A 13,425-nucleotide genomic window follows, 5' to 3' on the forward strand; every position below is an offset into this window, starting at 1 on the left:
TAGCGTGGAAATCTTGTTCTTGGTTGGGTAGCAAGAGACTTATGGATGCACTCGGAAACACATTTTAAATGTGCATTTAGGACCCAATAAATATTTTAAATATAAATTAACATTTGATAAATATTTTTCAAATCACATCTGGTCTGGATAGGATCAGCATTTCAACATTTACATGATTCTATTGTAATTTTTTTAAAATTTGAAAATGTCTTGTGATTTTATCTATAATTATAATATTATCAAAATGATTTAATGAGAAACTAAGATGATTTATATTTTTTATAGGGTAAAATTTTTATTTATTTATTTATTTTTTATATTTCATATTTATTTACATAATTATATTTTTATTTAGTATATATTTGGGCCATTTAAAATTTTTTATCTGATTATATTAAAATGGTAAATTTATCATAAAATATACTTTTTTATCTATTATTTTCTAAATATTTAAAGCATTTGATAATTATACATTTGATAAAGTTATATTAAAATTTAATATATAAGGTGTAATTCTAGTAATACTAGGAATAGATAGAACTTTATAATCAAGTTGGAGGGTAAGAAAATTCTTTAAATAAATTAATTATTCAATAAAATAAATATATTGATGAAGATATTATTATATAATAAAAATAAGATGATTAAATATAAGATGAGGGATATGTGGAGTTTTGTATGATAAGAATCTGAATGTAAATATAAAAATTGATACGAACTAAATTATAAAAAATAATAAAAAGGTTTTTACACCCATCGCTTCTTCCTTGGAGGGGATTATGAGGAGACCAACAGAAGGAAAAGAGACAGAAAGGAAGAGAGAAATAGAGAAAATAAAAATAAAAAAGAGAGAGAGGAGGAAAAGGAAAGGTGAAATAGAGAAGGGATGTTGTTAAAAATCTTGATGAGTCAGAATTAATATATATTGAGTCAGATATTAATTCAATTAAAAGTTTAATATGATAGATTGTGGGTGCGACTCATATACATATTCGTGATTTAATTATTCACAACCATAGTTTAGTTGGTGTAGTTAACTTTCTCCTCACTGAAAGCTTAACTCTAGTTACTAAGCTCATGTTAGCTCAAGTCTCCCTCTTTCTCTTTTTCTTTCTCTTTCTTTTTTTTTAATCATTTAGGTCTTTTTTCTTTTTAAAAATTATTTTTTATTCACTCTTTTTGTTTATGAACTTTAGCTTTGATACCATATTAAAAATTTTATGATGATGAGTGAGTCAAACTAGTCAAGATTAATATATATATATTGAGTCAGATACTAATTTAATCCAAAAACTTAAGTTGATATATTGTGGGCTAGACTCATATATATACATATATATATATATATATATATATATATATATATATATAATCTAATTTTTTTGTTATTTATCAATATAAATTATTCTCTTAGTCTTCTTTTTTTAATATCTTCTTATACATTAATATTTTTTTAACTGATCTCGTGCAATTGGAGAAAGTATGTGAAAATAGAAGGGAAAAAAAAAGAAACAAAAAAGGAGGGAGAAAGGAAAAGAGGACAGTTGGAAAAGGATGAGAGAAAGAAAAGAGAAAGGAGAAAGAAATGAGAGGAGAAAAAGAAAAGAAGCTTTTGCGCCTCATATAGAGGAGCCCAAAAGAAAGAGAAAATAAAAAGAAAAGAAAAATGATTGAGGATCCGTTTTGATATTAAATAAATTCGAATTAAGTTTAGGAAAGTTGTATCAGATACGTTTTTGAATTCTATTACACTCCTACTGATTAGATTAGTGTGCATGACAATATCATTAATTATGACGTCCTTAGATTATTTGATATTTATGTTATAAAAAAGAAATAGGAGGAGGAAAAACAATCATGTTGGAACAATAAGAAGAGGGAAAAAAAGCATCAGAATTATATATTTATATCAAGAATATACAATCAAGATAAGTATCGATAATTCTATGTAGCTTATTTTGAAAATTATTAATGCTTGTGTTTGGAATTGATAAATACATGTGATTTACATGATTTACAAGCTTTTGTTATTTAAAATATTACAAAATAATTTATATTTTTTATAAGTATAACATTGATTTAAATGTTATGTTATGTTATAAGCAAAAGAATTTAGAAATTCATGTAGTTTGAATAGTTATTTGTTATGTTATAAGTATTTATTGATTTATATTATCTGAATTTATGATATAATATGGTCATAGTCATTAATACGACTGTAGCTTTTATTTTGACATTATACAACTTAGTTAAATTTATATTTATGAACGATTAGATATATTTATGTTATTTGTGAATAGTTACACTAATTTATGCTATGACGTTAGCTATGTTTATGCTTTCATTATGCAATATGTCGTTACGAAAAGGATCACATTTTATATTTTGAAAATACATGTTCTAAAAAATATTTTTTTGTAAACTATATAAAAATGAAGAAAATTTTGGTATTTATGCCTATTTTAAAAATATATATCGAATGCATAAAATATTTATTATTTTTTTAAAAAAATATTTATTTATGATACAATTTGTTAGTTAGTATATGAGTCATGATGCTTACTGAGCTATGGTTTTTTCATATGATTATTTCTAAGTTTTTCAAATATGAGAAGTAGCTCATTTGTGATTATGGATAAAATAAAAATAAAAATCTAAATTTTATTATATATTAAGATTATTTTGTATGTATGTTATTTGGAATGAAATGTTAAGAACTTTGAATGAGTTATTGAATTTCATGAATGTCTTGTAGATAGATAGATTATTGATTAGATTATGTAATACATATAACTGAAAGTTATTTGTTTAAGTTTTTACATTATATTCTTATAGAAAAACCTATAGAATTACGACATCATACCGTGTCACAAAATATCTTTGAAATTAAGAGAAAAAATTTATAAAGTAATTGTTAAACTAATAATACTTTATGAATGTAAGTATTCGATAAATTTATATTGCTGAGATCAAAATATTAAGGTATATATGTGAACTTAATGTCAAAGATATAAAAAAATATTTTAATTAGTGAATATTTATGTATCATAGAAATTGATAAAATAAGAAATAATCATTTAAAATAATACAAATATATATCTGACAGATCTATGAATGCTATAATTAGAAAAGATGAAATTATTATCATTCATAATGCAATGAGAGATGGAGGAAGATTTAAAAAGGTCTTAATAAAAATTATAAACAAAGATTTAAATATTATAAAAATAAATATAATTTTTATATATCTTAATAATGGTAAGATACTATATAGTCGATCTTAAATAGTAAAAAAATTGATGTTGTTGGCAAAACTATTATTTTACCTTTCAGATGAACTTGTCCAAGAAAATACAACAGCAAGATCTCCTTTCACATTCTGCTTCTAGTTTTGGATAACTTTATTACAGCTCGAGACCTCACTGCAAGATGCAACAAGATTGGAATGTAGAAAACCAGAATGGTGTGATGCTGGTGAATCAGAATTTTTTGATGAACTCAAGGATGATGTTACTGATCTCCTGTGGTCTCTCCTGGTTAATGAAGTGGCCTACTCCTTCCATGACAACCATATCCTCTAACAAGGGAACATCTCTCTTGAATCCACCTTTGCTTATGTAGTCTTGAACACCAGGAAAATGGTAAGCTAGGTCTTGATCTCCCACAATAAATTTCACAGGTACTTTGATCTGCACTCCAGTCCATGGTGCCGTCAGCTCCCAGTTCCTGCAAACTCCATCGTAAACAATTTAGGATGAATTGTACGTGAGGTTCGATCACTGGTTCAGCTGGTAAAGACAATCTAAGATGATCTCTTCGGTTCATGCGATAATGAAAAGACGCATTAGTCAAACAAACAGATTGCAACTATCTAAAAGTTTACGAAGCATATGCATACAGGTCTAAAGCTCTGTAGTAGTTCAATCCTCCAGTGAAACCAGACTTCTCAAATTTGCCTGCAAAATAATTAAGGTCGTCCTCCGACAGCCAAGAAGGTATGGCGTTCTCCTTGTCAGGGGCATCTCCAAATCCTTTCTCCTTTGGTACGATAACAGGACCTGGATCATGATATGTTAAGAACTTCTTAATTATCAAGGAAGTGCCAACTCGACCAAACTCTGCTTCAGTTCTTCCAGGTTCCTGCAGCGTAAAGACCGGTTTCCTGAAGGCTATAAATCTACTTAGAAGATAATATAGCACAACAAAATTTATGTCCTACTATTAGATTCGATATACAGATATGAAATGTTCAAGCCAACGTTTTTGCACCGACCAGTAATGGACATTCATTACTACCAACTCTGGCTCTTCTCTCAGAGTACAGTAGATAGCACTTTATTCTCTTTCAAGATTCTCGTGTTTCAAATGAGGGTGTGACGGTGACAAGCTCGAGAAGAAGATCTCAGACCTGGAATCTGCAAACGTAGTAGTCATCGCCATATGCGGCCCGAAGAGTCTCCACTGGTTTCCCGGTAGGGTTTCTCGGCCGGAAAACAACGCTCAGGTTCACCAACGCTTTCACCTTATCCGGCCGGAACATGCACAGGCACCACGCGACCAATGCGCCCCAGTCATGTCCCACCACGAACACCTTGTTGCATCAGGAACACAACCCTTATAAACCGCAGCTGAGGACGGAGTACGTGGAGACTGATCACTGACCTGATCTCGACCGAGGGCTTCGATGAGACCGACGAGGTCACCGACGACGTGGAACATGGTGTAGGAGGTGACGGCAGGAGGTGCGTCGGTGTCGCCGAAGCCGCGGAGGTCAGGGGCGACGGCGTGGTAGCCGTGGGCGGCGAGGGCCACGATTTGGTGCCGCCATGAGTACCAGAGCTCCGGGAAGCCGTGGATGAGGAGAACCACGGGGCCTTCTCCTTTCTCGGCGACGTGCATGTTGATGCCGTTCACAGCTACCGTCCTGTGAGTGATCTCTTCCATCTCTACTTCCGCGTTTGGGTGCTCACAGTCCCCTATCTTTGTATAAGCGTGCATGCATGCATGCCTGTCGTGACGGGTGGCGTTGGGAGATGGGATTTAAGAGTGGTTAATGCTAAGAGTTATTGGGGTCGGTGGGCAGCTTACCTGCTTTATGTCTCTATCCATCTCAGGATCCTCGGTTTATTCTGTTGTACTTTTACTTTCCTTTTGTGAACAGAAACTGACCAGTATCTTGAGGGCTTTCTATTTCTAGGATCGACAGCCTGTAAATATTTAAAAATGAATATGTTTTTTCCAATATTTACCTATAGAATGCTTTGATTTGGAACTTAAATCATCATTATGGTTTTATGATTTCGATGTTTATAAGTTTGGAAGATTGATACATATCTGAGCTCCTCTTCAGGGATTACTGGTTACAATTTTCTTGTGGCATATAGCATATGTTTCTTTTGACGAACTTAATGTTCATCACGATTTTAGAATTATCGATCTCGGTTCTGATTCTATCCGATTTGAAATTAAAATCAGAGTTTCGATTCTCATTTTAGAACTATATCGATTCCAATTTTGATTCGAATTACCAGTTCCGACTCGAAAAATCTATTTTGATCGATGAAAAAATAAATAAATTAGGATTTAAACACAAGGGATTAGATCTTCAATTTGAAGTGCAATCGGCTGTACCATGAAGCTCAATTATGTTTTTTTTTATGTTGTTGTGATTCTTATTTTCAAGATGGTATCATCTATTACAATCATGAAAAATCACATTTATTATTGTTGGTATACAGAGACCATCGACGGGTGAGTCGACCCGGTTGGTTCACTACCAAAAGTGCAGGTTTTTCTCAATAACTCCTCTTTGTTGACGTGAGGAGCTAATATGACCAATCAATGTAGAGAACCCACTAGGGGTTGTGGTTCGCTAGGAGCAGCTTGGCTTGGTATAGTGAAGCTGGGTAGGAGAGCTGGATTCTCCTACCAATTTAGCCGCCTCTTGGCCATGTCTCCGGATAGCGTCAGGGGTCTTACATAATTGGTCTACGATAGGGGCGTCCCTGCTCGATCCCTATAATGCTTAAGTCAACGAAAGACGAAGAGAGAGGAAGATAATAGTATGAGCAATGTAAATGAGAGATTAGAAGGTATTTGCCCACGCCTCTTATCTTGGTTTGGGGCTTGACTTTTATACTTAGGCGTCGAGTAGTATGAACATGCGTTAGCTCAGGCCCCCTTTACCCTGTATGGTGGAGGCATTAATGATGATGACTTGCTTACGTGTGTCCTCTAGCACCTTGTGCGGATAGTTGGGATGCTTAGGGGTTGATTCCCTTACTACTTTGGGTTAGGCAGGGAGTGGGCTCTTCATTGGCTGTCCGGAAGGAAAGACTGATAAAACCAAGCTATGCTATCGACCATTAATGTAGAGGCATAGCTTATGCTAAAATATCAACTAGAAGGTGGATAGAGAAGCTGTGGCATATTGCCAACCATTAGTGGAGGGCATAATTTCTTCAATTGCGGTATTAGTAAGGAGTGGTTCTTGCGTGCCCACTTTGGAAAACTAAGATAGGCAAGATAGATCCCTACTTGCAACTAGGGGGAGTTAGTGGGGGCTCCCACATTTGGTTTAGGTGGTGTTGCTGGCTAAGGTGGTAAGGGGAGCTGGCAATGCCAAGCTTTTCCCTATCATTCATCTCCCCAGAAGTCGTGCTTCGAGGCTTTGCAAAGGGGTCTTAAAGTATATCGTTTTTCCTTTTGTCTATATTATTACATGCTTGCATAAGCATTATTTTTGTTATGAATTCCTTGCTAAGGTTATGATGGTTGGTGTGAGTTATATCGAGGCGGATGACACTCTTTTGCAAGGGTGATCGTAGGAGTGATGGATGTTGACCTAAGGGACCCCTTTCTTTTTTCCTTCCCTCTTCATCTTCCTTCTCCCTCTTTCGCATTGTACTCTTTGTCATTTTTCGACCTCCCCCTCTTTCTTTGGGAGGTTTCCTTCTCTGTTTTTACCTCCCCCTTCTGTCCAGATTGGGTCTTCTTTTGGGCCTGCCCCTTCTTTTGCTTTTGGGGATAGATACTCGACCACCTAGATGGGAGTGTGTTAGCTCGATTGCATGAGCGGGAGGATAAGTGATTAGTATAAATTCACCATAGTGGCTTCTGCCATAGAGGGTCTTAATTTGACCACTATGGCGGGAGTATTAGTATCAGTCCACCATAGAAGGTCTTGATTCGATTGTCGTAGTGGCTTCTATTGTAGCATGTTTTGATTCGATCGTCGTAGTGGGACTATCAACCCACTGTGATGGGCTTTGGCTCGATTACATAAGTAGGAGGCTGGACCCACTATGATAGGCTTTGGCTCGATTACATAATCCGGCTAGGCCCACTGTGGGTTTTGGCTTGATTGCATAAGTGGGAGGTTAGACCCACAATGGTGGGCTTTGGTTCCACCACGTAAGCAAGAGGATAGACTCACAATGGTGGGCTTTGGCTTAACTATGTAATCGGGAGATTGGACCCACTATGAGTTTTGGCCCGACCGCATAAGCGGTATTGGGAAATCTTGAGAGAGCATCACATGCACAACGAAATAATAAAAACAAAAATCTAGATTTTTCAAAGAAAAATATTTAGTCATCATGCGAAAATTGGTGCGCAAGAAATTATAAAATTGAAAACTATACATGTGAGATGTGTTATATAGGAAGATCGTATATCCCTGAAAAATCCTATCCCTGAAAGATCGTATATCCCTGAAAAATCCTACCCGTAGGAGAGGATAAAGAAAGTCTACTAACATCCTCTTTAGCGGTGATCCATATGGTAGATCGGGTGACAATGCTCCTCAATTCTAGTATGATCTTCCTCTCTATATGCACCATAATGCTGCATAGTGATTAAGAAGGGGTTGACCCTTCTTGTTGTCCACAAGTCCTAAACAATGGTTGTCGGTTGAGGAGAATAGGAGGGGCAACCAAGAGGAGACTTACCTATGCAACTTTTTTGTCTCTCTTATTTATAAAGGTTCCTACCATTTACCCATAATGAATCATATCATATTGGGTACTAGATCCCTATCCAATTATCCAAGCCTCTTGGATTAATGGATCTCTATCAAATAATCTCTATCTAATAATGCAGGGGCTTATTGGATATCCAATAAGACAATGAGTCGATAGATATCTCATATCCAAACATCTACTAGTCGCAACATCTACCATATGTGTGTGACTCTCTAGGCTCAATATTGAACTGACTTTGAATCGTACCTATCAGAACTCCTGATTCAGTAAATTATTATCTCTATAACAATTCACTCGACTCATTGGCTATGGACGTATTAGACCATACTCCCCAAATGATACAAGGGGATCCAATCCATTGAATATGTCTACTCTTAGTTACCGTATATTTATAGTCCCCCATATATCTAATATATTGGAGATTATATACCAGGCATGGTGTTTTTAGGCTTATACGAAATCTACTCTAGTCTCGCTATAATTGGATTCTCCCGAAGAACTACTTTCTCTCTCAATTCGAATGACCATGGCTAGGGATTTGCCTAAGCGATAACACACATGATATTTCTCTCATGACACCAAGAGTGGATGATCCTCTATCGATACTCAATTGCCCTCGTATAGTTGGCTATCACTCCCAATAACTGGTCGTGTTAGACCTAGAACTTCTAGACCTATAAGTCCAATATCAAAGAGTGAAGTATTTATACATGACATCCTTGGTATCTCAAGTCTAAGGACTAGACATATAATTGGGATCACGGAATTACTGTCTAACAATGAGGTATCATTAATCATCTAACATTCTGTGAGCGGATCATTTAGTGAACTCATTCTCCGATGAGCACTTACACTATATCCCCAGTGTCCCCACACTAGTAGCTATGAGACTAGCCGCTTCCATCATATGGATGAGTATATAGCACATCGGTCTGTCCGGCTATCTCGATGTCCCTCTCGAGTAACCTATGATCGAGAATATTTAGGGTATGTGTTTATAGGGAATTGATCTCATTATCAAGATCTCATCATGATTTAATTCTCATTGCATAAATGCAAGGACATCACAATATATTCAATATGTAACATAAAGTAAGAAAATACCAAATAATAATAATAAACAAAAAGATCATATTGCATGTCATACGTGTCATCACTCACGTGATTTACTTATAGGGCACCTATGACTAGTAAGCAAGAAGCTAGACCCACTGTGGGTTTTGGCTCAACTAAGTAAGTGGGAGGTTGGACCCACTGTAGTGGGCTTTGTCTCGACCGCATAAGTGGGAGGTTAGACCCACTGTGATGGGCTTTGTCTTGACTATGTAAGCGAGGGGATGGATCTACTATGAGTTTTGGCTCAATCATGTAAGTGAGAGGCTGGACCCACTATGGGTTTTGGCTCGATCGTGTAAACGGAAAGCTAGATCCACTATGGTAGGCTTTGGGTCGAACGCGTAAGCAAGAGGATGGACCCATTGTGGGTTTTAGCTAGTCCGTGTAAGTGGGAGGCTAGACCCACTATGGGTTTTGGCTTGACCTCGTAAGGAGGATGTTAGACCTGCTATGGGTTTTGGCTCGACTGCGTAAGTAAGAGGTTGAACCTATTGTGATGGGCTTTGGCTCGATGCATAAGTGAGAGGCTATATCCTTTGTGGTGGGCTTTGGATTGATAGTGTAAGTGGGAGGATGGACCCATTGTAGATTTTGGCTCAACCACATAAGTGGGAGGCTGGACCCACTGTGGTGGGCTTTGACTCGATTGCATAAGAGAGCGGATGGACCCACTATGAGTTTTGGCCCAACCATATAAGCGGGAGGATGGACCTACTATGGGTTTTAGCTTGACTGCGTAAACGGGAGGCTAGACCAATTGTGGATTTTGGCTCGACCGCGTAAGAGAGAGGCTGGACCTAGGTTTTGGCTCGACCACGTAAGCGAGAGGTTGGACCCACTATAGTGGGCTTTGGCTCAATAGCGTAAGTGGGAGGTTGGATCCACTGTGGTGGGTTTTGGCTCAACTACATAAGCAAGAGGCTGGACCCATTATGGGTTTTGGCTTGACTACATAAGCAAGAGGTTGGACCAACTATGGTGGGCTTTGGCTTAACTGAGTAAGCGAGAGGTTGGACCTTTTGGGAAACCATAGGAGCATCACATGTGTAGCAGGAAAATAAAGCAAAAACCAATTTCCCAAAAGAATCATATCTGATCTTCATGCGACAATTGAGAGTGAAAAACTCGTAAAACTGAAAACTACGTAACACGTGTAAGACTTTCTCACATAGGAAAAATTGTATATCCCTAATCTATATATCCCAATCCATGAATGAAGGAGCTCTCACAAACTCTTCTCTAGTGGTGATTCACACGATGGATGAAGCAACAACACACCTCCTCTCACGACGCATTCTTTCCTCGCCTTCGCACACCATTACGCAATAGTAAACACAAGAAGGGGCTGACCCTTCTTGCTATTCTCATGCCTCTGATGGGGCTAATGGCAAGGGAAGAAATGAGGGAGGAGAATAGGAGGTGGGCAACCAAAGAAGTTTAGTAGCCCATGACCCTTTGGCCTCTCATATTTATAAAGAGCTTTTCTCAACTTAACCCTAATAGATCTTACCCTATTGGGCATTAGATCTTCATCCAATTATCTTAGAATATTAGACATTAGATTTCCATCTAATTATCCCTAGCCTAATAAAAATTTGATCTCTATCTAAATATCCACTTTGAGCTCTTATTGGGTTTCACCCAATGGATACAATAAAACAATGGCTTATTAGATATCACATATCTAATCCTCTATTCGTCGCATTATCAACTATATGTATGTGACTCTCTAGACTCAATATCGAGCTAGTTGTGAGTTGCACATATTAGAACTCCTTTTGATTCAGTGAATTATTAATAATTCATTATAACTCATCGACTATGGACGTATTAGGCCACTACGCCATAGTGATCCGATCAACCTTGGTTAGGGATTTGCCTAAGTGAGAACACATGAGATATTTCTCTCATGATATCAAGAGTGAATGATCCTCTATGACACTTAATTACCCTAGGAAGGTTGAATATCACTCTCAATGACTAGTTGTGCTAGATTTGAAACCTCAATACATATAAGTTCAGTATTAAAAAGTGGAATACTCATACAATGCATCCTTAGTGTCTCATGTCTAAGAACCAAACGCATAACTAAGACTACGGAATTACTATCTAACGATGATGTATCATTAACCAACCAACATTCCGTAAGTGAATCATTCAGTGATGTCATTATCTAATGAGCACATGCACTATATCTCTAGTGTCCATACATAAACAACTATGAGATCAACTGTCTTTATCATATGAACGGGTGTATAGCACACTAGTTTGTCTGGTTATCCCGATGTCCTTTTTAAGTAACATATGATCGAGAATATTTAAGGTTTATGTTTATAAGCGAATTGGTCTCATTATCATGATCTCATCATGATCCAATTCCCACTGCATTGATCTAGGGACGTCACTATATATATATATATAAAGTGATAAAATATCATAATAATAATAACAATAAAAATTATGTAGTGTGTCACACGTGCCATCACTCATATGATTGGCTTGCAAGGCACCTAAACTAGTATAACCTACTGTGGTGAGCCTTGGCTCGATTGCGTAAGAGGGAGGCTGGATCCACTATGGATTTTGGCTCGACCATATAAGCGGGAGGTTGGATCCATTGTGGTTGGCTTTAGGGCTCCACCATATAAGTGGGAGGTTGGACCCATTGTGGTGGGCTATGGCTCCACCACGTAAGCAAAAGGTTGAACCCACTATGGTGGGCTTTGGCTTGATCGTGTAAACAGGAGAATGAATAACTGTCCGCTATAGCAGCTTCCGCCATAGCGGGCCTTGGATCATTCGCTTAAGTAAGAGAATGTCATAGCATACAACATGGGGCTCGTCTTTTCTTTGCCTTGGCCCCCATAGGACAACAATCGAGGGCTTTAGCCGCACATTGGTGAAGAAGTGGAGTTTGAACTCTTTGGTGAGCTGGCGAGTGAGGTCCAAGAGGCCTTTAGAGGAGACAACAGGTGTCTAGGAGGGGGTAGACCTGGGTCGTTAAATATATGCTAATAGTGTGTGGGGGTTGGTGTTGCCTGTCTACTTTCAAGGATATGAGAATCTCTTAAGTAGAGTGTTTATCGAGAGGAGCTACGGAAGGATGTTCCTATGATATTCAACACTCATTCTAGTGCCAAAATGTTGGTACACAAAGACCTTTGACGGGTGAGTGGGCCTAGTTGATTCACTGCCAAAGGTGTAGGTCCTTCTTAATGACTCCTCTTTGTTGACGGGGAGAGCTGACGTGATCAACTGGTGTAGAGAGCCCGCTAGGGGAGGTGGTTTGTTGGGAGCGACCTAGCCTTGATATGGTGAAGCCAAGTAGGAGAGCTAAATTCTCCTAGCTACTAAGTCGCCTCCTGGCCATGTCTCTGGATAGCGTCAGGAGTCTTGCATAACTGGTCTACGTTGGGGGCATTTCGGCTCGATCCCTCTAATGCTTAAGATAACGAAAGATGGAGATGAAGGAAGACAATAGCATGAACAATGTAAATAAGAGAATATAGGGTTTTTGCCCCCTTCTTGTCTTAGTCTAAGGCTTGGCTTTTATACCTAGGCGTCGGACAATCTGGATATGCATTAACCTTGTATGGTGGAGGTATTAATGAGGGTGACTTGTTGGCGTTGTCCTCTAGTACCTTGGGCAAATTATTGGGATGTCTCGGGGCTAACTCTCTTATCGCTTTGGGTTAGGCAGGGAGTTTCCACTATCGATTGTCCAGAAGGGAAAGCTGGTGAAACGGAACCATACTATCAATCATTAATAAGGAGGCGACTAGGGATGTCATCAGGAGGCGACTAAGGAAACTGGGGCATGCTGTCAGCCATTAATGTAGGACATGATTTCTTCAACTACAATGTTAATAAGGAGTGGGTCCATTTTGAAAAACAAAGATAGGTAAGATAAATCTCTGCTAGCGGTTGGGGGGAGTTAGTGGAGGCTCCCACATTTGGTTGGTGCCGAGCTTTTCCCTATCAATTGTATTTCTTCAAGTACTAACATTTCAATTATTCAAGTGGATCAAATTCACTAAGTCGCCTAAGAACTATTTAAGGGTAGATTGAGTTCTATTAAGATACCTATAAATAGTATTCCATGAGTTTCAAAATTTTTAGACCAAACTTTTCATTTAATTTATAGGTATCTTATCTATACTCTATAATACAGTACTTTACTACACTATTATACTATTCTCATTATATTATACAATATTATACTATACTATACTGTGCTATATACTCTTAGCCATGACGATGGTTCGATTCAAATCGGAATCAGCTAGCTGCCATTCCAATAGTCAAATAATAACTAATTTTGGGGATA

General features: G+C 37.5%; 1 protein-coding gene across 1 annotated transcript; it reads right to left on the reverse strand.

Annotated features, from left to right (window-relative positions):
- Positions 1-3,431: 3,431 nt before the first annotated feature.
- Positions 3,432-4,950, reverse strand: LOC135632970 (uncharacterized). The gene is made up of 4 exons (XM_065141918.1): positions 4,663-4,950; positions 4,409-4,591; positions 3,899-4,140; positions 3,432-3,726 (listed from the first exon to the last, which is right to left on the reverse strand). Exons 1-4 carry the CDS (start codon positions 4,942-4,944, stop codon positions 3,480-3,482), a joined length of 954 nt encoding a protein of 317 aa, XP_064997990.1. The 5' UTR covers positions 4,945-4,950; the 3' UTR covers positions 3,432-3,479.
- Positions 4,951-13,425: the final 8,475 nt, after the last annotated feature.

The sequence above is a fragment of the Musa acuminata genome, chromosome BXJ3-3 (assembly GCF_036884655.1).
Source record: "Musa acuminata AAA Group cultivar baxijiao chromosome BXJ3-3, Cavendish_Baxijiao_AAA, whole genome shotgun sequence".
NCBI lineage: Eukaryota > Viridiplantae > Streptophyta > Magnoliopsida > Zingiberales > Musaceae > Musa > Musa acuminata.

Excerpts from the sequence above, each read along its gene's own strand:
- LOC135632970 (XM_065141918.1), bottom strand. The coding sequence starts at position 4,944 with ATGGAAGAGATCACTCACAGGACGGTAGCTGTGAACGGCATCAACATG. Across the intron at positions 4,592-4,662 it reads AAGCCCTCGGTCGAGATCAG|GTGTTCGTGGTGGGACATGA; the intron begins GTCAGTGATCAG and ends TGATGCAACAAG. Across the intron at positions 3,727-3,898 it reads TACTACAGAGCTTTAGACCT|GAACTGGGAGCTGACGGCAC; the intron begins GTATGCATATGC and ends TGGAGTTTGCAG.